This window comes from Chiloscyllium plagiosum, unplaced genomic scaffold (assembly GCF_037043375.1).
Source record: "Chiloscyllium plagiosum isolate Xiang-an unplaced genomic scaffold, Cpla_swu_hap1 HiC_scaffold_46, whole genome shotgun sequence".
Taxonomy (NCBI): domain Eukaryota; kingdom Metazoa; phylum Chordata; class Chondrichthyes; order Orectolobiformes; family Hemiscylliidae; genus Chiloscyllium; species Chiloscyllium plagiosum.
The window spans coordinates 2,871,830-2,897,724 of NW_028270184.1; the positions used below are offsets into that span (position 1 = coordinate 2,871,830).

General features: G+C 60.2%; 1 protein-coding gene across 1 annotated transcript; it reads right to left on the reverse strand.

Annotated features, from left to right (window-relative positions):
• Positions 1–1,610: 1,610 nt before the first annotated feature.
• On the reverse strand, positions 1,611–25,005 carry LOC122547631 (alpha-actinin-2-like). Its single transcript, XM_087983844.1, has 8 exons — positions 24,838–25,005; positions 16,545–16,727; positions 13,280–13,414; positions 9,403–9,582; positions 8,463–8,609; positions 6,442–6,507; positions 4,557–4,715; positions 1,611–2,859 (listed from the first exon to the last, which is right to left on the reverse strand). The coding sequence occupies exons 1-8, from the start codon at positions 24,898–24,900 to the stop codon at positions 2,701–2,703; spliced, it is 1,092 nt and encodes a 363-aa protein (XP_087839970.1). The 5' UTR covers positions 24,901–25,005; the 3' UTR covers positions 1,611–2,700.
• Between the last annotated feature and the right edge of the window lie 890 nt (positions 25,006–25,895).

Below are 25,895 nucleotides of genomic sequence, written 5' to 3' on the forward strand. Positions count from 1 at the left end.
CTCAAACCCATTGTGGAACTGAGACCTACAAACACCTGGATGGATCTCAAACCCAGTGTGGGACTCAGGCCTACAGACACCAGGCTTGATCACAAAACCCATATTGAGACTGAGGCCGACAGACACCAGGCCTGATCTCAAACCCAGTGTGGGACTGAGGCCTACCGACACAAGGCCTGATCTCAAAGCCAGTGTGGGACTGAGGCCTACAAACACAGGCCTGATCTCGGCACGGTGGCACAGTGGTTAGCACTGCTGCCTCACAGTGCCAGAGACCCGGGTTCAATTCCCGCCTCAGGCGACTGACTGTGTGGAGTTTGCACGTTCTCCCCGTGTCTGCGTGGGTTTCCTCCGGGTGCTCCGGTTTCCTCCCACAGTCCGAAAATGTGCAGTTTAGGTGAATTGGCCGTGCTAAATTGCCTGTAGTGTTAGGTGCAGGGGTAAATGTAGGGGTATGGGTGGGTTGCGCTTCGGCGGGTCGGTGTGGACTTGTTGGGCCGAAGGGCTGTTTCCACACTGTAAGTAATCTAAAAAAAAACCCGGTTGAGGACTGAGGCCTACAGACATCAGGCCTGATCACAAACCCAGTGTGGACTGAGGCCTACAGACACCATGCCTGGTCTCATACCCAGTGTGGGACTGAGGCCTACAGACACCAGGCCCAATCTCAAACCCAGTGTGGAACTGAGGCCTACAAATACCTGGACGGATCTCAAACCCACGTGGGACTGAGGCCTACAGACACCAGGCCTGGACTCATACCCAGTGTGGGACTGAGGCCTACAGACACCAGGCCCAATCTCAATCCCAGTGTGGAACTGAGGCCTACAAATACCTGGACGGATCTCAAACCCACATGGGACTGAGGCCTACAGACACCAGGCCTGGTCTCGAACCCAGTGTGAGACTGAGGCCGACAGACACAAGGCCTGATCTCAAACTCAGTGTGGGACTGAAACCTACAGACACAAGGCCTGGTCTCAAATCCAGTGTGGGACTGAGGCCTACAAACACAGGCGTGGCCTCAAACCTAGTGGGGGACTGAGGCCTAGAGACATCAGGCCTGGTCTCAAACCCAGTGTGGGACTGAGGCCTACAGACACCAGGCCTGGTCTCATACCCAGTGTGGGACTGAGGCCTACAGACACCAGGCCCAATCTCAAACCCAATCTCAATCTCAAACCCTCAAACTGAGGCCTACAAATACCTGGGCGGATCTCAAACCCACGTGGGACTGAGGCCTACAGACACCAGGCCTGATCACAAAACCCACGTGGGACTGAGGCCTACAGACACCAGGCCTGGCCTCAAACCCAGTGTGAGACTGAGGCCGACAGACACAAGGCCTGATCTCAAACTCAGTGTGGGACTGAAACCTACAGACACAAGGCCTGGTCTCAAATCCAGTGTGGGACTGAGGCCTACAAACACAGGCGTGGCCTCAAACCTAGTGGGGGACTGAGGCCTAGAGACATCAGGCTCGATCTCAAACCCAGTGTGGGACTGCGGCTACAGACAGACAGGCTCCACCCTGGGCCTGTATCACTGATTGAGTCAAGCCAGGGATAGGATGGCTGAAAAGATTACCTGGACTCTCGACAAGAAAAGAGTTTAGTTTGAGGGATAGTTTTATTTTCTCCACGTACAGGGGCTGTGCAAACATCTGATCGTTCAAACCGAACACCCTGCCCATCACTCCGCACCACCGTTCCTCTTTGCGGTTCCCAAGCGAGACCAGTTTTGGCGAAGCCGTTCCAAGGTTTCTGGGCGAGCCTGAGCTCGGGGGGGGGGGTTTGGCTCAGGATGGGGGGAGGTCGCTGGGGTAGGGAAACGGTGAGGGGTTGGGGAAACAGCAGGATCCAAGTGAGGGTGGCACACTCGTGTTCTGGGGTGGGGTGTGAGGTCGTAGGGATGGGGTGGCAATAGAGGCTGAAGGACTTAGGCCTTGCCTCTGCCCCCTGGACTCTCCGGAATAAAAAAACAGCACAACCCACACCCCCCCGGCCCGGGGAGAGGTCTTTCCGGAGAGCTGGGAGCAGGGGGGGAGGGGGTGGGGGGTAGCAGGAAACAGAGAGGGAGGGTTGGAGAGAGAGAGAGAGGGGGAGAGAGGACTCTCACCAGGAGTGCTGGCTAATGAGAGAGGAGGCTTCGCCAACACAGGAAATGGAGGCCTCTTTACGCGGCAGTGGGGCGGGATCAAGAAAAATGGTAGTGGGGGGGGGGGGGGGGGGCATTTCCCCGCCATTTTCTAGAACCTTCCAGGTGCCGAATCAGACCAGACGTCATCATTGGAGGGCAGACAAGTGGCAAGTAATGTTTAGGTGGGGAGGGTGGGTGGGGAGAGGTGGACTTGAGAGAACAATCGCGGAGGGGGTAATCCCGAGCATCGACCCCACCCCACCCCCCCCCACACCGTTACCCCCACCCTATTATGGGAGACCACCCCTCATCACACTCCCCACCCTCTCCCACGCCAACAACCAGCAACACAAATGTCGCAGCCAGGCGAGAGAGGGGGACGCAGTGTCAGGGACGCAAGGTGCAGGAGCCGGGGCTCGGTCAGCCATTTTGTTTCGGGCGACGGAGGAAGGGTGTTGAGGATGGACGGGCGGGGTGGTTCTGAGGCAGGGAGGGAGCTGGGGCTTGGTGGGGGGGGGCTCTTCACGAGGCAGAGGGCAGAGGGGTGCGTAGGCGAGGCGTTCACAGGTCACTCTCTCCGTACAGCGCGCTGGAGAAAGAGATGTAATCCAGGGCCCCGGGCACAGAGTCTGCACCAATGTAGGTGGTCATCCGCGAGATACAGTACTCTGCCTGTTCAGGAGGTAACTCCCGACGCAGCTCTTCAACCGTAATGTAGTTCTGTCAGGGGAACAGGAAACACTCTCCCGTTAGACTCAGGGCACAAGCTCCCTCAACCGGTCCCAGGGACAGGGGGTTGGATACAGGGTAACGCTCCCTCTACACTCTCCCCCCCTCCCACCGCCCATCAAACACCCCCAGGACAGGGACAGCACAGGGTTAGATACAGAGTAAAGCTCCCTCTACACTGTCCCCCATCAAACAATCCCCAGGACAGGGGGTTGGATACAGGGTAAAGCTCCCTCTACACTGTCCCCCCCATCAAACACCCCCAGGACAGGGACAGCACTGGGTTAGATACAGAGTAAAGCTCCCTCTACACCGTCCCCCCCATCAAACACTCCCCAGGACAGGGACAGCACGGGGTTAGATACAGAGTAAAGCTCCCTCTACACCGTCCCCCCCATCAAACACTCCCCAGGACAGGGACAGCACGGGGTTAGATACAGAGTAAAGCTCCCTCTACACTGTCCCCCCATCAAACACTCCCCAGGACAGGGACAGCACGGGGTTAGATACAGAGTAAAGCTCCCTCTACACTGTCCCCCCCATCAAACACTCCCAGGGACAGGGACAGCACGGGGTTAGATACAGAGTAAAGCTCCCTCTACACTGTCCCCCATCAAACACTCCCAGTACAGGGACAGCACAGGGTTAGATACAGAGTAGAGCTCCCTCTACACTGTCCCCCCATCAAACACTCCCAGGACAGGGACAGCACTGGGTTAGATACAGAGTAAAGCTCCCTCTACACTGTCCCCCCATCAAACACTCCCAGGACAGGGACAGCACGGGGTTAGATACAGAGTAGAGCTCCCTCTACACTGTCTCCCCCATCAAACACTCCCCCGGACAGGGACAGCACGGGGTTAGATACAGAGTAGAGCTCCCTCTACACTGTCTCCCCCATCAAACACTCCCCAGGACAGGGACAGCACAGGGTTAGATACAGAGTAGAGCTCCCTCTACACTGTCTCCCCCATCAAACATTCCCCAGGACAGGGACAGCACAGGGTTAGATACAGAGTAGAGCTCCCTCTACACTGTCTCCCCCATCAAACATTCCCCAGAACAGGGACAGCACGGGGTTAGATACAGAGTAGAGCTCCCTCTACACTGTCTCCCCCATCAAACATTCCCCAGAACAGGGACAGCACGGGGTTAGATACAGAGTAGAGCTCCCTCTACACTGTCTCCCCCATCAAACATTCCCCAGGACAGGGACAGCACAGGGTTAGATACAGAGTAGAGCTCCCTCTACACTGTCTCCCCCATCAAACACTCCCCAGGACAGGGACAGCACAGGGTTAGATACAGAGTAAAGCTCCCTCTACACTGTCCCCCCATCAAACACTCCCCAGGGACAGGGACAGCACAGGGTTAGATACAGAGTAGAGCTCCCTCTACACTGTCCCCCCATCAAACACTCCCAGGACAGGGACAGCACTGGGTTAGATACAGAGTAAAGCTCCCTCTACACTGTCCCCCCATCAAACACTCCCCAGGGACAGGGACAGCACAGGGTTAGATACAGAGTAGAGCTCCCTCTACACTGTCCCCCCATCAAACACCCCCAGGGACAGGGCCAGCCCGGGGTTAGATACTCCCTGTGTTAACTGGCGGGGAGTGTTAGCTGTTAACCGGGTGTGAGTTGTGGCGCTTGAACATTCCCGAGTGACTATGCTGAAGCGTGTTACCTTGTCTGAGGCCAGGATTTTGAAGGAGGCCATTACTTGTTCAGCAGTGTCTGTCTCAGCTGTCTCACGGGTCATGAAGTCAATGAAGGCCTGGAAGGTCACCACGCCGGTGTTGTTAGGATCGACCAGGGTCATGATCCGTGCAAACTCCACCTCACCCTGTGTGATGGTCAGCAAAGACAATATCAAAACCACAGCATCCACAGAATCGGTGTCAGGCGTCTTTGGGGAAAAACCTTGAGACTGGGGTTGGGAGCCAGAAGACAACATGGCTGCCCACTCCCCCAAAAACAACATGGCTACCCTCAACTACAGCCTACATGGCCGCCCACTCCCCCAAAAAACAACATGGCTACCCTCAACTACAGCCAACATGGCCGCCCACTCCCACAAGGCCAACATAGCCAATCATTTTCCCAAAACCAACATGGCTGCCCACTGCCCCAAAGCCAACATGGCTACCCTCAACTACAGCCATCATGGCCGCCCACTCCCACAAGGCCAACATAGCCGATCATTTTCCCAAAACCAACATGGCTACCCTCAACTACAGCCATCATGGCCGCCTACTCCCACAAGGCCAACATAGCTGATCATTTTCCCAAAACCAACATGGCTACCCTCAACTACAGCCAACATGGCCGCCCACTCCCACAAGGCCAACATAGCCAATCATTTTCCCAAAACCAACATGGCTGCCCACTGCCCCAAAGCCAACATGGCTACCCTCAACTACAGCCATCATGGCCGCCCACTCCCACAAGGCCAACATAGCCGATCATTTTCCCAAAACCAACATGGCTACCCTCAACTACAGCCAACATGGCCGCCCACTCCCGCAAGCCAACATAACCAATCATTTTCCCAAAACCAACATGGCTGCCCACTGCCCCAAAGCCAACATGGCTACCCTCAACTACAGCCATCATGGCCGCCCACTCCCACAAGGCCAACATAGCCGATCATTTTCCCAAAACCAACATGGCTACCCTCAACTACAGCCAACATGGCCGCCCACCTCCACAAGGCCAACATAGCCAATCATTTTCCCAAAACCAACATGGCTGCCCACTGCTCCAAAACCAACATGGCTACCCTCAACTACAGCCAACATGGCCGCCCACTCCCACAAGGCCAACATAGCCAATCATTTTCCCAAAACCAACATGGCTGCCCACTGCCCCAAAGCCAACATGGCTACCCTCAACTACAGCCATCATGGCCGCCCACTCCCACAAGGCCAACATAGCCGATCATTTTCCCAAAACCAACATGGCTGCCCACTCCCCCAAAAACAACATGGCTACCCTCAACTACAGCCAACATGGCCGCCCACTCCCACAAGGCCAACATAGCCAATCATTTTCCCAAAACCAACATGGCTGCCCACTGCCCCAAAGCCAACATGGCTACCCTCAACTACAGCCATCATGGCCGCCCACTCCCACAAGGCCAACATAGCCGATCATTTTCCCAAAACCAACATGGCTACCCTCAACTACAGCCATCATGGCCGCCTACTCCCACAAGGCCAACATAGCTGATCATTTTCCCAAAACCAACATGGCTACCCTCAACTACAGCCATCATGGCCGCCCACTCCCACAAGGCCAACATAGCCAATCATTTTCCCAAAACCAACATGGCTGCCCACTGCCCCAAAGCCAACATGGCCTCTGACTTCTCAAAACCAACATGGCCACCGAGTACTCCAAAACCAACATGGCCACCCCCCCCCCCCCCCCCCCATTCCCCTCAAACCAACATGGCACCCCATTCCCTAAAACTAACATGCCCACGCATTCTCCCAAGATCAATATGGCTGCCCACTCTGAGATGCGCGTATGAGAGACGGTCAGTGACATTTGGAGTGGCGAGGCTTTACCAGATCATAACCCATGGAGATGAGGCAGGCTCTGAAGTCATCTGGTTCCATCTTGCCATTCCGTTTCTAATTTGGATCCACCACGCAGAGATTGTGAGAGAGAAATGAGAGAGAGATTGTGAAGAGTAAATGTGCAGTCAGAGTTGGGTTTGTCCCTGACCCCTCAATCCACACTCAGAGCATGGCCACCAACCCATTCCCCCAAAACCAACATGGCCACCCATACCCCCCAAGACCAGCATGGTCACCCATACCCCCAAAACCAACATGGACACCCATTCCCCCCAAGACCAACATGGACACCCATACCCCCCAAGACCAGCATGGTCACCCATTCCCCCCAAGACCAACATGGACACCCATACCCCCAAAACCAACATGGACACCCATACCCCCAAAACCAACATGGTCACCCATACCCCCAAAACCAACATGGACACCCATACCCCCCAAGACCAACATGGACACCCATACCCCCCAAGACCAGCATGGTCACCCATTCCCCCCAAGACCAACATGGACACCCATTCCCCCCAAGACCAACATGGACACCCATACCCCCAAAACCAACATGGACACCCATACCCCCAAAACCATCATGGACACCCATACCCCCAAAACCAACATGGACACCCATACCCCCAAAACCAACATGGTCACCCATACCCCCAAAACCAACATGGACACCCATACCCCCCAAAACCAACATGGACACCCATACCCCCAAAACCAACATGGACACCCATACCCCCCAAGACCAACATGGACACCCATACCCCCCAAGACCAACATGGACATCCATTCCCCCCAAGACCAACATGGACACCCATACCCCCCAAGACCAACATGGACATCCATTCCCCGCAAAACCATCATGGCCACCCATATCCCACAAGACCAACATGGTCACCCATACCCCCCAAAACCATCATGGACACCCATACCCCCCAAAGCCATCATGGACACCCATACCCCCCAAAACCATCATGGACACCCATACCCCCCAAAACCATCATGGACACCCATACCCCCCAAAACCATCATGGCCACCCATACCCCCCAAAACCATCATGGACACCCATACCCCCAAAACCAACATGGACACCCATACCCCCAAAACCAACATGGACACCCATACCCCCCAAAACCATCATGGACACCCATACCCCCAAGACCAACATGGACACCCATACCCCCCAAAACCATCATGGACACCCATACCCCCCAAAACCATCATGGACACCCATACCCCCCAAAACCATCATGGCCACCCATACCCCCCAAAACCATCATGGACACCCATACCCCCAAAACCAACATGGACACCCATACCCCCAAAACCAACATGGACACCCATACCCCCCAAAACCATCATGGACACCCATACCCCCAAGACCAACATGGACACCCATACCCCCCAAAACCATCATGGACACCCATACCCCCCAAAACCATCATGGCCACCCATACCCCCCAAAACCATCATGGACACCCATACCCCCAAAACCAACATGGACACCCATACCCCCAAAACCATCATGGACACCCATACCCCCCAAAACCAACATGGACACCCATACCCCCAAAACCATCATGGCTACTCATTCCCAAGATTAACATTGCTACCCATTTGCCCCGGAACCAACAAGGCCACCCCCCCCCCCCCACCCCACCAATGCAACATGCCACCCACTTCCTCCAAGACGAACATATCTGCCCATTCCATCAAAGTCATGTCCAGGTTCTGAACCTTAGGAATGACAGGAGAGGCTTAGGAGGGAGGAGGGATGCGGTGGGGTTATCTGATCATGTCTGACACCCCCTCCACCCCCCCACATCCTCACGGTGGGGGGGCATTGTTACCAGACAGTCCTGGATGAATCCAAGGGGAACTTCAGAGGAAAGGCCCCTCTCTCACCTCTCTCTCCCCACCCCTTTCAGTCTCTCCCCTCCTGCCCCCCCTCCCCCTGACCCTGTCCCATCGTTCTCTCCCCTTGCCCCAGGCCCCTGTGCTGCCTCACCCTGTCGAAGTGGTTGAAGGAGGCGCGGAATTCGTTGAGTTGCTCCTGGCTGATACCCTTGGCATCTCGCGTGAGGATCTGGTTCTCCACCTCATTGATGGTCCTGGCGATGGTGGTCAGCAGCTGCTCCCAGCCCACACGGATATGCTGTTGGTGGGGGGGGAGAGGCACAAAGGTCAGTGAGCGACACCTCACTTCACAGCAACACAATCACGACCAAACAGATCCACCAGCAAACCCTCCCAGGGCAGGCACACAGGGGCTGAATGGCCTCCTGCTGCTCCTGTGGGACAGGCTGGAGGAGGGGGGGCTGAATGGCCTCCTGCTGTTCCTGTGGGACAGGCTGGAGGGAGGGGGGCTGAATGGCCTCCTGCTGTTCCTGTGTGACAGGCTGGAGGGAGAGGGGGCTGAATGGCCTCCTGCTGCTCCTGTGTGACAGGCTGGAGGGAGGAGAGGGGCTGAATGGCCTCCTGCTGTTCCTGTGTGACAGGCTGGAGGGGGGGGCTGAATGGCCTCCTGCTGTTCCTGTGGGACAGGCTGGGGGGAGGGAGCGGGCTGAATGGCCTCCTGCTGTTCCCGTGGGACAGGCTGGAGGAGAGGGGGGCTGAATGGCCTCCTGCTGTTCCTGAGTGTGACAGGCTGGAGGGAGGGGGGGCTGAATGGCCTCCTGCTGTTCCTGAGTGTGACAGGCTGGAGGGGGGGGGCTGAATGGCCTCCTGCTGTTCCTGTGGGACAGGCTGGAGGGAGAGGGGGCTGAATGGCCTCCTGCTGTTCCTGTGCGACAGGCTGGAGGGAGGGGGGGGCTGAATGGCCTCCTGCTGTTCCTGTGCGACAGGCTGGAGGGAGAGGGGGCTGAATGGCCTCCTGCTGCTCCTGTGGGACAGGCTGGAGGAGAGGGGCTGAATGGCCTGGGGTCTGCTCCCTCCGTGGCCGCTGGTACCTCCATGGTGTAGCTGGTGTGCTTGTTGTCGAAGATGAGAGCCTCCTGGATGAGCTGGTGATCCCCCTCCAGTTTGTCTATGTTGGATTTGTAATTAATGATGTTCTGCTCGTACTGTTTCAGGTGGTTCATCTGATCTTCCAGGGAGCCCCTGATATCGATGGAAATCTGGCCAATTTCCTGCAGGTAAACACACAGCAGGTTACTCTGCAACACAGAGACACCCTCCCCTCGACTCACAGGCTCCATCCACGTCCCCCCATCAAACACCCCCCAGGACAGGGACAGCACGGGGTTAGATACAGAGTAAAGCTCCCTCTACACTGTCCCCCATCAAACACTCCCCAGGACAGGGACAGCACGGGGTTAGATACAGAGTAAAGCTCCCTCTACACTGTCCCCACATCAAACACCCCCAGGGACAGGGACAGCACGGGGTTAGATACAGAGTAAAGCTCCCTCTACACTGTCCCCCATCAAACACTCCCAGGGACAGGGACAGCACGGGGTTAGATACAGAGTAAAGCTCCCTCTACACTGTCCCCCCATCAAACACTCCCAGGGACAGGGACAGCACGGGGTTAGATACAGAGTAAAGCTCACTCTACACTGTCCCACATCAAACACTCCCAATACAGGGACAGCACGGGGTTAGATACAGAGTAAAGCTCCCTCTACACTGTCCCCCCATCAAACACTCCCAGGACAGGGACAGCACGGGGTTAGATACAGAGTAAAGCTCACTCTACACTGTCCCTCATCAAACACTCCCAGGGACAGGGACAGCATGGGGTTAGATACAGAGTAAAGCTCCCTCTACACTGTCCCCCCATCAAACACTCCCCAGGACAGGGACAGCACGGGGTTAGATACAGAGTAAAGCTCCCTCTACACTGTCCCCCCATCAAACACTCCCCAGGACAGGGACAGCACGGGGTTAGATACAGAGTAAAGCTTCCTCGACACTGTCCCCCATCAAACACTCCCAGGACAGGGACAGCACAGGGTTAGATACAGAGTAAAGCTCCCTCTACACTGTCCCCCCATCAAACACTCCCAGGACAGGGACAGCACAGGGTTAGATACAGAGTAAAGCTCTCTCTACACTGTCCCCCATCAAACACCCACCAGGACAGGGACAGCACGGGGTTAGATACAGAGTAAAGCTCCCTCCACACTGTCCCCCCATCAAACACCCCCCAGGACAGGGACAGCACGGGGTTAGATACAGAGTAAAGCTCCCTCCACACTGTCCCCCCATCAAACACTCCCCAGGACAGGGACAGCATGGGGTTAGATACAGAGTAAAGCTCACTCTACACTGTCCCCCCACCATCAAACACCCCCAGGGACAGGGACAGCACGGGGTTAGATACAGAGTAAAGCTCCCTCTACACTGTCCACCCATCAAACACTCCCAGGACAGGGACAGCACGGGGTTAGATACAGGGTAAAGCTCCCTCTACACTGTCCCCCCATCAAACACTCCCAGGGACAGGGACAGCACGGGGTTAGATACAGGGTAAAGCTCCCTCTACACTGTCCCCCCATCAAACACTCCCAGGGACAGGGACAGCACGGGGTTAGATACAGAGTAAAGCTCCCTCTACACTGTCCCCCCATCAAACACTCCCAGGGACAGGGACAGCACGGGGTTAGATACAGGGTAAAGCTCCCTCTACACTGTCCCCCCATCAAACACTCCCAGGACAGGGACAGCACGGGGTTAGATACAGGGTAAAGCTCCCTCTACACTGTCCCCCCATCAAACACCCCCAGGGACAGGGACAGCACGGGGTTAGATACAGAGTAAAGCTCCCTCTACAATGTCCTCCCCCCAGGGTTAGATTAGATTAGATTCCCTACAGGCCCTTTGGCCCAACAAGTCCACACTGACCCTCTGAAGAGTAACCCACCCAGAACCATAGCTCTACATTTACCCCTTACCTAACACTATGAGCAATTCCCCACGGCCAACCCACCCTGACCTGTACATTCCTGGGCACTATGGGACAATTTCCCACGGCCAATCCACCCTAACCTGTACATTCCTGGGCACTATGGGACAATTTACCATGGCCAATCCACCCTAACCTGCACATCCCTGGGCACTATGGGACAATTTCCCACGGCCAATCCACCCTAACCTGTACATCCCTGGGCACTATGGGACAATTTCCCCATGGCCAATCCACCCTAACCTGTACATCCCTGGGCACTATGGGACAATTTCCCCATGGCCAACCCACCCTAACCTGTACATCCCTGGACACTATGGGACAATTTCCCCATGGCCAACCCACCCTAACCTGTACATCCCTGGGCACTATGGGACAATTTCCCACGGCCAATCCACCCTAACCTGTACATCCCTGGGCACTATGGGACAATTTCCCCATGGCCAATCCACCCTAACCTGTACATCCCTGGGCACTATGGGACAATTTCCCACGGCCAATCCACCCTAACCTGCACATCCCTGGGCACTATGGGACAATTTCCCCATGGCCAATCCACCCTAACCTGTACATCCCTGGGCACTATGGGACAATTTCCCCATGGCCAATCCACCCTAACCTGCACATCCCTGGGCACTATGGGACAATTTCCCACGGCCAATCCACCCTAACCTGTACATCCCTGGGCACTATGGGACAATTTCCCACGGCCAATCCACCCAAACCTGCACATCCCTGGACACTATGGGACAATTTCCCACGGCCAATCCACCCTAACCTGCACATCCCTGGACACTATGGGACAATTTCCCCATGGCCAATCCACCCTAACCTGCACATCCCTGGGCACTATGGGACAATTTCCCACGGCCAATCCACCCTAACCTGTACATCCCAGTGCACTATGGGACAATTTCCCACGGCCAATCCACCCTAACCTGCACATCCCTGGACACTATGGGACAATTTCCCACGGCCAACCCACCCTAACCTGCACATCCCTGGACACTATGGGACAATTTCCCATGGCCAATCCACCCTAACCTGCACATCCCTGAGCACTATGGGACAATTTCCCATGGCCAATCCACCCTAACCTGCACATCCCTGAGCACTATGGGACAATTTCCCACGGCCAACCCACCCTAACCTGCACATCCCTGGGCACTATGGGACAATTTCCCATGGCCAATCCACCCTAACCTGTACATCCCTGGGCACTATGGGACAATTTCCCACGGCCAATCCACCCTAACCTGCACATCCCTGGGCACTATGGGACAATTTCCCATGGCCAATCCACCCTAACCTGCACATCATTTGGACTGTGGGAGGAAACCGGAGCACCCGGAGGAAATCCACGCAGACCCGGGGAGAACGTGCAAACTCCACACAGACAGTCACCCGAGGCTGGGATTGAACCCGGGTCCCTGGTGCTGGGAGGCAGCAGTGCTAACCACTGAGCCACCGTAGTGTAAGGCTTTCTCTATACGGGATTTAGGAACAGTGTAAGGCTGTCTCCACACTGGGTTAGGTACAGTGTAAGGCTCTCTCTACACAGGGTTAGGTACAGTGTAAGGCTGTCTCCACACAGGGTTAGGGAGCATGTAAGACTCTCCCTACACGGGGCTAGGTAGAGTGTTAGGCTCTCTGTACATGTGGTTAGAAACAGTGTCAGGCTCTCTATACGTGGTTTATAACAGTGTAAGGCTCTCTCCGCACCGGGTTAGGTAGAGTGTAAGGCTCTCTCCAAACGGGGTTAGGTAGAGCGTAAGGCTCTCTCTACATGGGGTTAGGTAGAGCGTAAGGCTCTCTCTACAGGGGGTTAGGTACAGTGTAAGGCTCTCTCTACACGGTGTTAGGTACAGTGTAAGGCTCCCTCTACACGGGGTTAGGTACAGTGTAAGGCTCTCTCCAACCTCCATCTTGGTCTGTATCCAAGGCCCGATGACGTTGGCCTGAGCTGCAAATTGTCGGCGAAGTCTCTCATTGGCCTGTTGGCGGGCGAGTTCCTCCTGGAGGGTTTGGTCTCTGTGAGGAACCAGGGTCTTCACCTGTTCATAGAGGAACGGGAGAGTCAGACAGAGCACAGAGTGGTCATCCCACACCCAGAACCAGGCCTGTCCCTCTCCCCCCAGCCCGGGGTCAGTCCCCGAGCTCTTCCCACTGCCCCCCCTCTCCCCCCAGCCCGGAGTCAGTCCCCGAGCTCCTCCCACTGCCCCGCTCTCCCCCCAGCCCAGGGTCAGTCCCCGAGCTCTTCCCACTGCCCCCCCTCTCCCCCCAGCCCAGGGTCAGTCCCCGAATTCCTCCCACTGCCCCCCTCTCCCCCCAGCCCGGGGTCAGTCCCCGAGCTCCTCCCACTGCCCCCCCTCTCCCCCCAGCCCGGGGTCAGTCCCCGAGCTCCTCCCACTGCCCCCCCCACTCCCCCCAGCCCGGGGTCAGTCCCCGAGCTCCTCCCACTGCCCCCCTCTCCCCCTCACCCGGGGTCAGTCCCCGAGCTCCTCCCACTGCCCCCCCACTCCCCCCAGCCCGGGGTCAGTCCCCGAGCTCCTCCCACTGCCCCCCTCTCCCCCCAGCCCGGAGTCAGTCCCCGAGCTCTTCCCACTGCCCCCGCTCTCCCCCCAGCCCGGGGTCAGTCCCCGAGCTCCTCCCACTGCCCCCCTCTCCCCCCAGCCCAGGGTCAGTCCCCGAGCTCCTCCCACTGCCCCGCTCTCCCCCCAGCCCAGGGTCAGTCCCCGAGCTCCTCCCACTGCCCCCCCTCTCCCCCCAGCCCGGGGTCAGTCCCCGAGCTCTTCCCACTGCCCCCCCTCTCCCCCCAGCCCAGGGTCAGTCCCCGAGCTCCTCCCACTGCCCCGCTCTCCCCCCAGCCCAGGGTCAGTCCCCGAGCTCCTCCCACTGCCCCCCTCTCCCCCCAGCCCGGAGTCAGTCCCCGAGCTCTTCCCACTGCCCCCCCTCTCCCCCCAGCCCAGGGTCAGTCCCCGAGCTCCTCCCACTGCCCCGCTCTCCCCCCAGCCCAGGGTCAGTCCCCGAGCTCTTCCCACTGCCCCCCCTCTCCCCCCAGCCCAGGGTCAGTCCCCGAATTCCTCCCACTGCCCCCCTCTCCCCCCAGCCCGGAGTCAGTCCCCGAGCTCTTCCCACTGCCCCCCCTCTCCCCCCAGCCCAGGGTCAGTCCCCGAATTCCTCCCACTGCCCCCCTCTCCCCCCAGCCCAGGGTCAGTCCCCGAGCTCCTCCCACTGCCCCCCTCTCCCCCCAGCCCAGGGTCAGTCCCCGAACTCCTCCCACTGCCCCCCTCTCCCCCCAGCCCAGGGTCAGTCCCCGAGCTCCTCCCACTGCCCCGCTCTCCCCCCAGCCCAGAGACAATCCCCGAGCTCCTCCCACTGCCCCCCCTCTCCCCCCAGCCCGGAGTCAGTCCCCGAGCTCCTCCCACTGCCCCGCTCTCCCCCCAGCCCAGGGTCAGTCCCCGAACTCCTCCCACTGCCCCCCTCTCCCCCCAGCCCAGGGTCAGTCCCCGAGCTCCTCCCACTGCCCCCCCTCTCCCCCCAGCCCGGAGTCAGTCCCCGAGCTCCTCCCACTGCCCCGCTCTCCCCCCAGCCCAGGGTCAGTCCCCGAACTCCTCCCACTGCCCCCCTCTCCCCCCAGCCCAGGGCCAGTCCCCGAACTCCTCCCACTGCCCCGCTCTCCCCCCAGCCCAGGGTCAGTCCCCGAGCTCCTCCCACTGCCCCGCTCTCCCCCCAGCCCAGAGACAATCCCCGAGCTCCTCCCACTGCCCCCCCTCTCCCCCCAGCCCGGAGTCAGTCCCCGAGCTCCTCCCACTGCCCCGCTCTCCCCCCAGCCCAGGGTCAGTCCCCGAACTCCTCCCACTGCCCCCCTCTCCCCCCAGCCCAGGGCCAGTCCCCGAACTCCTCCCACTGCCCCCCTCTCCCCCCAGCCCAGGGTCAGTCCCCGAGCTCCTCCCACTGCCCCCCTTTCCCCCCAGCCCGGGGTCAGTCCCCGAGCTCCTCCCACTGCCCCCCCCCTCTCCCCCCAGCCCAGGGTCAGTCCCCGAGCTCCTCCCACTGCCCCCCCCCTCTCCCCCCAGCCCGGGGTCAGTCCCCGAGCTCCTCCCACTGCCCCCCTCTCCCCCCAGCCCGGGGTCAGTCCCCGAGCTCCTCCCACTGCCCCCCCCCCTCTCCCCCCAGCCCGGGGTCAGTCCCCGAGCTCCTCCCACTGCCCCCCTCTCCCCCCAGCCCGGGGTCAGTCCCCGAGCTCCTCCCACTGCCCCCCCCCTCTCCCCCCAGCCCGGGGTCAGTCCCCGAGCTCCTCCCACTGCCCCCCTCTCCCCCCAGCCCGGGGTCAGTCCCCGAGCTCCTCCCACTGCCCCCCACTCCCCCCAGCCCGGGGTCAGTCCCCGAGCTAATCCCACCATCCCACGCTCTCCCCCCAACCCAGAGACAATCCCCGAGCTAATCCCACCACCCCCCGCGCTCTCCCCCAGCCCAGAGACAATCCCCGAGCTAATCCCACCATCCCCCGCTCTCCCCCCAACCCAGAGACAATCCCCGAGCTAATCCCACCATCCCACGCTCTCCCCCCAACCCAGAGACAATCCCCGAGCTAATCCCAACCCCCGCGCTCTCCCGCAGCCCAGAGACAATCCCCGATCTAATCCCACCATCCCCCGCTCTCCCCCCAACCCAGAGACAATCCCCGAGCTAATCCCACCACCCCCCCGCTCTCCCCCCAACCCAGAGACAATCCCCGATCTAATCCCACACCCCCTGCTCTCCCCCCAGCCCAGAGACAATCCCCGGGCTAATCCCACCACCCTCGCGCTCTCCCCCCCCTACCCAGAGACAATCCCCGAGCTAATCCCACCATCCCACGCTCTCCCCCCAACCCAGAGACAATCCCCGAGCTAATCCCACCACCCTTGTGCTCTCCCCCCCCTACCCAGAGACAATCCCCGAGCTAATCCCACCACCCCCCCGCTCTCCCCCCAGCCCAGAGACAATCCCCGATCTAATCCCACACCCCCTGCTCTCCCCCTAGCCCAGAGACAATCCCCGAATTAATCCCACCCCGCACTCTCCCCCAGCCCAGAGTCAATCCCCAAACACATCCCACTGTCCCCCGCTCTCTCTCCCCATTGCCCTGTATCGATCCCCAAACCTATCCCACTCTCCCCACCCTGTGCACCCTCTTACCTTGTCCCACTTGCTGGCTATTTCCGGGGCAGAGAGGTTGGTGTACGGGTTGATTCCCGACAGTTTGATTCCGTAGGTCTGTGCGATCTTGGTGATCTCGTTCTGAATCCCGAGGATAGCCATGCGTTCCTTGTCTGCCTCTGGGAGTGTGGCCTTGAATTGCTCGTGGGCTGTTATCAGACTCTGCAGGGGACAGACAGAGGGGAGACGGTCAGAGAGCTGAGCGGCCACTCTGGCCATCCGCCCTGTACTAGCCCCGTTCTGCCCAGCCTTCAGTACTTACTGTCCGTCTCTGCGTAAACCCCCCCCACCCCCCTCAGTCAGCTTGTTCCTCACTGCCTTCTGTTACGATCTGATCCTGCGACTGGACAGCACCTGCTCTACAATCCCAAGTGCGCTACAAATCCCACTGCTAGCCAATCTGAGGTTGAAGTGAGAGGGAACATCAGTAAATCCTTCCCCCACCCACCCCCGCCCCGGGCTCTGGGCTCCTTCTCCAATGCCCTCCCAGTCAGAGTCGCAAGGCCAGCCAGTTTCCCAGCCGGTATAAATTGTCCCCCCCCTCGAAAATCTGGCGTTCTTGCGTTGGGTCCTGATGAGGGTGGGGGAGGAGGCAAGTCGGGGAACCGCACAATGGTGTTTTCAGTGTGGCTATCGAAACCCGGCCGCAGGGAGTAACCGAGTCACACGTGGGGAGAGGGCAGATGGGGGGGTTTTACCGGGTGGTGGTCGGTATCGTGACTGGCCTGGTAACTGCCATGGCCAGGGTGGAGACTGTATCCGAGCAGAGTAACCTCACTCCTGACCAGAAATCGGGGAGGTTATTCTCATCAGTTAGATTAGAGTAAACCAACAGGCTATCCTTAGGGAAGGGGGGAACAGGAAGGAAAGGGGGGGGGGGACAGGAGGGAAGGGGGTGACAGGAGGGGAGGTGAGGACAGGAGGGGAGGGTGTGACAGGAGGGAAGGGGGTGACAGGAGGGGAGGGGGGGGACAGGAGGGGAGGGTGTGACAGGAGGGAAGGGGGTGACAGGAGGGGAGGTGGGGACAGGAGGGGAGGGTGTGACAGGAGGGAAGGGGGTGACAGGAGGGAAGGGGGGGGACAGGAGGGGATGGGGTGACAGGAAGGGGTGGACAGGAGGGGAGGGGGGAACAGGAGGGGAGGGGTGACGGGGGGGACAGGAGGGAAGGGGGGAACAGGAGGGGAGGGGTGACGGGGGGGACAGGAGGGAAGGGGGACAGGAGGGGAGGGGGTGACAGGAGGGGAGGGGGGGACAGGAGGGGAGGGGGTGACAGGAGGGGAGGGGGTGACAGGAGGGGAGGGGGGGACAGGAGGGGAGGGGGTGACAGGAGGGGAGGGGCGGACAGGAGGGGAGGGGCGGACAGGAGGGGAGAGGGGAGAGGATGACTCTGCCCCTGGGAGAATAGACAACACTGGCTCTCAGATTAAACATCACAGAGGGGCGAGGGTGAACCCTAACTCCGTACCCTGACCCCAAATCTCACCCTGACCCCAAATCCAACCCTGACCCCAAATCTCACCCTGACCCCAAATCTCACCCTGACCCCAAATCACACCCTTACCCCAAATCACACCCTGACCCCAAATCTCACCCTGACCCCAAATCACACCCTTACCCCAAATCTCACCCTGACCCCAAATCACACCCTGACCCCAAATCACACCCTGACCCCAAATCTCACCCTGACCCCAAATCACACCCTGACCCCAAATCACACCCTGACCCCAAATCTCATCCTGACCCCAAATCACACCCTGACCCCAAATCTCACCCTGACCCCAAATCACACCCTGAACCCAAATCACACCCTGAACCCAAATCTCACCCTGACCCCAGATCTCACCCTGACCCCAAATCCAACCCTGACCCCAAATCTCACCCTGACCCCAAATCCAAACCTGACCCCAAATCAAACCCTGACCCCAAATCACACCCTGACCCCAAATCCAACCCTGACCCCAGATCTCGCTCTGAACCCAAACCTCACCCTGACCCCAAATCACACCCTGACCCCAAATCACACCCTGACCCCAAATCTCACCCTGACCCCAGCTCTCACCCTGATCCCAAATACAACCCAGACCCCAAATCCAACCCTGACCCCAGATCTCACCCTGAACCCAAATCTCACCCTGAACCCAAATCTTACCCTGACCCCAAATCTCACCCTGACCCCAAATCACACCCTGACCCCAAATCACACCCTGAACCCAAATCACACCCTGACCCCAAATCTCACCCTGACCCCAGATCTCACCCTGACCCCAAATCACACCCTGACCCCAAATCTTACCCTGACCCCAGATCTCACCCTGACCCCAAATCTTACCCTGACCCCAAATCTCACCCTGACCCCAAATCTCACCCTGACCCCAAATCTTACCCTGACCCCAAATCTCACCCTGACCCCAGATCTCACCCTGACCCCAAATCTTACCCTGACCCCAAATCTCACCCTGACCCCAAATCGCACACTGACCCCAAATCGCACACTGACCTCAGCGATAACTTTAACCCTGACCCCCAACTCTAATTGTGACACAAAGTCTAGCCTAGCCCAAACCATGACCTTCGCCCTAACCCTATCCTGACGCTAATCGTAAATCTAGCCCTTGCCCTCACGCTAACTCTAACCCCGACCTTAGCCCTAGGCCCGACCCTAACCCTTGCACTCAACGTGACCCTAGCCCTGACCCGAGTTCCAGCCCTAACTTCCCTGAGACTCTCTTCCTGATATGCCAATAGAAGCCCAGTCTTCAAACCGGGAACAGGCAGGGCACTGGGTCAGAGCACGGCCGGAAAACCGGGAACAGGCAGGGCACTGGGTCAGAGCACGGCCGGAATACCGGGAACAGGCAGGGCACTGGGTCAGAGCACGGCCGGAAAACCGGGAACAGGCAGGGCCCCGTGTCAGAACATGGCCGGAATACCGGGAACAGGCAGGGCCCTGGGTCAGAGCACGGCCGGAATACCGGGAACAGGCAGGGCACTGGTCAGAGCACAGCCGGAATACCGGGAACAGGCAGGGCACCGGGTCAGAGCACGGCCAGAATACCGGGAACAGTCAGGGCACTGGTCAGAACACGGCCGGAATACCAGGAACAGGCAGGGCACTGGTCAGAACACGGCCGGAATACCGGGAACAGGCAGGGCACGGGGTCAGAGCATGGCCGGAATACCGGGAACAGACAGGGCCCCGGGTCAGAGCACGGCCGGTATACCGGGAACAGGCAGGGCCCCGTGTCAGAACACGGCTGGAATACCGGGAACAGGCAGGGCCCCGGGTCAGAGCATGGCCGGAATACCGGGAACAGGCAGGGCCCCGAGTCAGAGCACGGCCGGAATACCGGGAACAGGCAGGGCACTGGTCAGAACACGGCCGGAATACCGGGAACAGGCAGGGCACCGGGTCAGAGCATGGCCGGAATACCGGGAACAGGCAGGGCCCCGGGTCAGAGCATGGCCGGAATACCGGGAAAAGGCAGGGCACCGGGTCAGAGCACGGCCGGAATACCGGGAACAGGCAGGGCCCCGGGTCAGAGCACGGCCGGAATACCGGGAACAGGCAGGGCACTGGTCAGAACACGGCCAGAATACCGGGAACAGGCAGGGCACGGGGTCAGAGCATGGCCGGAATACCGGGAACAGGCAGGGCCCCGGGTCAGAGCACGGCCGGAATACCGGGAACAGGCAGGTCCCCGTGTCAGAACACGGCCGGAATACCGGGAACAGGCAGGGCCCCGGGTCAGAGCATGGCCGGAATACCGGGAACAGGCAGGGCCCCGGGTCAGAGCACGGCCGGAATACCGGGAACAGGCAGGGCACTGGTCAGAACACGGCCGGAATACCGGGAACAGGCAGGGCACCGGGTCAGAGCATGGCCGGAATACCGGGAACAGGCAGGGCCCCGGGTCAGAGCATGGCCGGATTACCGGGAAAAGGCAGGGCACCGGGTCAGAGCACGGCCGGAATACCGGGAACAGGCAGGGCCCCGGGTCAGAGCACGGCCGGAATACCGGGATCAGGCAGGGCCCCGGGTCAGAGCATGGCCGGAATACCGGGAACAGGCAGGGCCCCGTGTCAGAACACGGCCGGAATACCGGGAACAGGCAGGGCACCGGGTCAGAGTTTGGCCGGAATACCGGGAACAGGCAGGGCCCCGTGTCAGAGCCCGGCCGGAATACCGGGAAAAGGCAGGGCACCGGGTCAGAGCACGGTCGGAATACCGGGAACAGGCAGGGCCCCGGGTCAGAGCACGGCCGGAATACCGGGAACAGTCAGGGCACCGGGTCAGAGCACGGCCGGAATACCGGGAACAGGCAGGGCCCCGTGTCAGAACACGGCCGGAATACCGGGAACAGTCAGGGCACCGGGTCAGAGCACGGTCGGAATACCGGGAACAGGCAGGGCCCCGGGTCAGAGCACGGCCGGAATACTGGGAACAGGCAGGGCACTGGTCAGAGCAAGGCCGGAATACTGGGAACAGGCAGGGCACCGGGTCAGAGCACGGTCGGAATACCGGGAACAGGCAGGGCACCGGGTCAGAGCAAGGCCGGAATACCGGGAACAGGCAGGGCACTTGGTCAGAGCAAGGCCGGAATACTGGGAACAGGCAGGTTCACCGGGTCAGAGCACGGCCGGAATACCGGGAACAGACAGGGCCCCGGGTCAGAGCACGGCCGGAATACCGGGAACAGACAGGGCCCCGGGTCAGAGCAAGGCCGGAATACTGGGAACAGGCAGGGCATCGGGTCAGAGCAAGGCCGGAATACCGGGAACAGGCAGGGCACCGGGTCAGAGCACAGCCGGAATACCGGGAACAGGCAGGGCACCGGGTCAGAGCACGGCCGGAATACTGGGAACAGGCAGGGCCCCGGATCAGAGCACGGCCGGAATACCGGGAACAGGCAGGGCCCCGGGTCAGAGCATGGCTGGAATACCGGGAACAGGCAGGGCCCCGGGTCAGAGCACGGCCGGAATACCGGGAACAGGCAGGGCACTGGTCAGAACACGGCCGGAATACCGGGAACAGGCAGGGCACCGGGTCAGAGCATGGCCGGAATACCGGGAACAGGCAGGGCCCCGGGTCAGAGCATGGCCGGAATACCGGGAAAAGGCAGGGCACCGGGTCAGAGCACGGCCGGAATACCGGGAACAGGCAGGGCCCCGGGTCAGAGCACGGCCGGAATACCGGGATCAGGCAGGGCCCCGGGTCAGAGCATGGCCGGAATACCGGGAACAGGCAGGGCCCCGTGTCAGAACACGGCCGGAATACCGGGAACAGGCAGGGCACCGGGTCAGAGCACGGTCGGAATACCGGGAACAGGCAGGGCCCCGGGTCAGAGCACGGCCGGAATACCGGGAACAGTCAGGGCACCGGGTCAGAGCACGGCCGGAATACCGGGAACAGGCAGGGCCCCGTGTCAGAACACGGCCGGAATACCGGGAACAGTCAGGGCACCGGGTCAGAGCACGGTCGGAATACCGGGAACAGGCAGGGCACCGGGTCAGAGCAGGGCCGGAATACCGGGAACAGGCAGGGCCCCGGGTCAGAGCACGGCCGGAATACTGGGAACAGGCAGGGCACTGGTCAGAGCAAGGCCGGAATACTGGGAACAGGCAGGGCACCGGGTCAGAGCACGGTCGGAATACCGGGAACAGGCAGGGCACCGGGTCAGAGCAAGGCCGGAATACCGGGAACAGGCAGGGCACTGGGTCAGAGCACGGCCGGAATACTGGGAACAGGCAGGGCCCCGGATCAGAGCACGGCCGGAATACCGGGAAGAGGTAGGGCCCCGGGTCAGAACACGGCCGGAATACCGGGATCAGGCAGGGCCCCTGGTCAGAGCACGGCCGGAATACCGGGAACAGGCAGGGCCCCGGGTCAGAACACGGCCGGAATACCGGGATCAGGCAGGGCCCCGGGTCAGAGCACGGCCGGAATACCGGGAACAGGCAGGGCCCCGGGTCAGAACACGGCCGGAATACCGGGAACAGGCAGGGCCCCTGGTCAGAGCACGGCCGGAATACTGGGAACAGGCAGGGCCCCGGGTCAGAACACGGCCGGAATACCGGGAACAGGCAGGGCCCCGGGTCAGAACACGGCCGGAATACCGGGAACAGGCAGGGCCCCGGGTCAGAGCAGGGCCGGAATACCGGGAACAGACAGGGCCCCGGGTCAGAGTTTGGCCGGAATACCGGGAACAGGTTTGGGGCCCCGTATCTGAGGAAAGACAGACTGGGAATCGGACACAGTCCAGAGAAGGTTCACTCGGTGATCCCGGGGATGGAGGGACTGCCTCATGGAGGGTCTGCCCCATGGAGGGACTGCCTCATGGAGGGTCTGCCCCATGGAGGGACTGTCCCATGGAGGGTCTGCCCCATGGAGGGACTGTCCCATGGAGGGTCTGCCTCATGGAGGGACTGTCCCATGGAGGGTCTGCCCCATGGAGGGACTGCCCCATGGAGGGTCTGCCCCATGGAGGGACTACCCCATGGAGGGACTGTCCCATGGAGGGTCTGCCTCATGGAGGGTCTGCCCCATGTAGGGTCTGCCCCATGGAGGGTCTGCCCCATGGAGGGTCTGCCCCATGGAGGGTCTGCCCCATGGAGGGTCTGCCCCATGGAGGGACTGCCTCATGGAGGGTCTGCCTCATGGAGGGACTATCCCATGGAGGGTCTGCCCCATGGAGGGACTGCCCCATGGAGGGTCTGCCCCATGGAGGGACTGCCTCATGGAGGGTCTGCCTCATGGAGGGACTACCCCATGGAGGGTCTGCCCCATGGAGGGTCTGCCTCATGGAGGGACTGCCCCATGGAGGGACTGCCCCATGGAGGGTCTGCCCCATGGAGGGACTACCCCATGGAGGGTCTGCCCCATGGAGGGTCTGCCTCATGGAGGGACTGCCCCATGGAGGGACTGCCTCATGGAGGGTCTGCCTCATGGAGGGTCTGCCTCATGGAGGGACTGCCTCATGGAGGGTCTGCCTCATGGAGGGTCTGCCTCATGGAGGGTCTGCCCAATGGAGGGACTGCCCCATGGAGGGACTGCCCCATGGAGGGACTGCCCCATGGAGGGTCTGCCCCATGGAGGGTCTGCCCCTTGGAGGGACTGCCCCATGGAGGGACTGCCCCATGGAGGGACTGCCCCACGGAGGGATTGCCCCATGGAGGGACTGCCTCATGGAGGGTCTGTCCCACGGAGGGACTGCCTCATGGAGGGACTGCCTCATGGAGGGACTGCCCCACGGAGGGATTGCCCCATGGAGGGTCTGCCCCATGGAGGGTCTGCCCCATGGAGGGTCTGCCCCTTGGAGGGACTGCCCCATGGAGGGTCTGCCCCTTGGAGGGACTGCCCCACGGAGGGACTGCCCCATGGAGGGTCTGCCCCTTGGAGGGACTGCCCCTTGGAGGGACTGCCCCATGGAGGGTCTGTCCCACGGAGGGTCTGCCCCACGGAGGGTCTGTCCCACGGAGGGACTGCCTCATGGAGGGTCTGCCCCATGGAGGGACTGCCCCATGGAGGGACTGCCCCACGGAGGGACTGCCTCATGGAGGGACTGTCCCATGGAGGGACTGCCTCATGGAGGGTCTGCCCCACGGAGGGTCTGTCCCACGGAGGGATTGCCTCATGGAGGGTCTGCCCCACGGAGGGACTGCCCCATGGAGGGTCTGCCTCATGGAGGGACTGCCCCATGGAGGGTCTGCCTCATGGAGGGACTGCCCCACAGAGGGACTGCCCCATGAGGGGAGGTTGAGTAGGTTTGGGGGCCTGTACTCCTCGGAGTTTAGAAGGATGAGAGGTGACCTTATTGACATTGGGAGGGGACCTGATCGGGGGGGGGGGGAAAGTGTGGGAGAGTCTGGACTCACAGGGTATAACCTCTGAGTAAGGGGCACCCGCTGGGCAGAGATGGGGAGGAGTCTCTCTCCCGGGTCGGTGGGGTGTGGGGGGGGGGGGGGTGCCCCATAGAGGAAGCCGGGTCTTTGGGAATATTCGAAACTGAGAGGGAGAGAGAGCTTTTAATTCAGGAAGTGGGTTCTCGAGTGAGGGAGAAAGGGGAGGAGAGTGGAGTTGGGGATGTCCCAATCTCGTTGACCGATAGCAGACTCGATGGGCTGAATGGCCTCCTCCTGTTCCAACGTTTTAAGATTATGAGTCCTTTGGGGGAGCGCATCCTCTCAGTCAGAGGCACTGTGCAATTCCCTCGGAAATGGTTCGGGGACCGCAGAGGGTGCTGGGGAGTGATGGGATCTTCCTGTGCCACCCACCTGGATCTCTTCGATGCTGTGAACGATGAACATGTCCTGGAGGTCCTCCATCGCCCCATCCATCCAGTTATTGAAGGGGGCTGCCCTCTTGGCAAACTCCAGGTACAACTGGTCAATGGTTTCCAGAAGTTTCTCATTCCGCTAGAACAGGAGAGACGGAGAGAGAGAATGAGGGAGAGAGTGAGGGAGAGAGTGAGGGAGAGAGAGGGAGAGAGTGAGGGAGAGAGTGAGGGAGAGAGTGAGGGAGAGAGAGAGTGAGGGAGAGAGTGAGGGAGAGAGAGAGTGAGGGAGAGAGTGAGGGAGAGAGTGAGGGAGAGAGTGAGCGAGGGAGAGAGTGAGGGAGAGAGTGAGGGAGAGAGTGAGGGAGAGAGTGAGGGAGAGAGTGAGGGAGAGAGAGAGTGAGGGAGAGAGTGAGGGAGAGAGTGAGGGAGAGAGAGAGTGAGGGAGACAGTGAGGGAGAGAGTGAGGGAGAGAGTGAGGGAGAGAGTGAGGGAGAGAGAGAGTGAGGGAGAGAGTGAGGGAGAGAGTGAGGGAGAGAGTGAGGGAGAGAGAGAGGGAGAGAGAGAGGGAGAGAGAGAGTGAGGGAGAGAGTGAGGGAGAGAGTGAGGGAGAGAGTGAGGGAGAGAGTGAGGCAGAGAGAGAGTGAGGGGGAGAGTGAGGGGGAGAGTGAGGGGGAGAGTGAGGGGGAGAGTGAGGGGGAGAGTGAGGGGGAGAGGGAGTGAGTGTGAGTGAGTGAGGGGGAGAGGGAGAGAGAGAGAGACGGAGAGAGAGATGGAGAGTGAACGAGGGAGAGAGTGAGGGAGTGAGTGAGGGAGAGAGTGAGGGAGAGAGTGAGGGGGAGAGTGAGGGGGAGAATGAGGGGGAGAGTGAGGGGGAGAGTGAGGGAGAGAGTGAGGGAGAGAGTGAGGGAGAGAGTGAGGTAGAGAGGGAGTGAGTGTGAGTGAGGGGGAGAGGGAGAGAGAGAGAGACGGAGAGAGAGATGGAGAGTGAGCGAGGGAGAGAGTGAGGGAGAGAGTGAGGGAGAGAGTGAGGGAGAGAGTGAGGGAGAGAGTGAGAGA

Excerpts from the sequence above, each read along its gene's own strand:
- LOC122547631 (XM_087983844.1), bottom strand. The coding sequence starts at position 24,900 with ATGGATGGGGCGATGGAGGACCTCCAGGACATGTTCATCGTTCACAGC. Across the intron at positions 16,728-24,837 it reads ACAGCATCGAAGAGATCCAG|AGTCTGATAACAGCCCACGA; the intron begins GTGGGTGGCACA and ends TGTCCCCTGCAG. Across the intron at positions 6,508-8,462 it reads CCTTCAACCACTTCGACAGG|AAACGGAATGGCAAGATGGA; the intron begins GTGAGGCAGCAC and ends GATCCAAATTAG.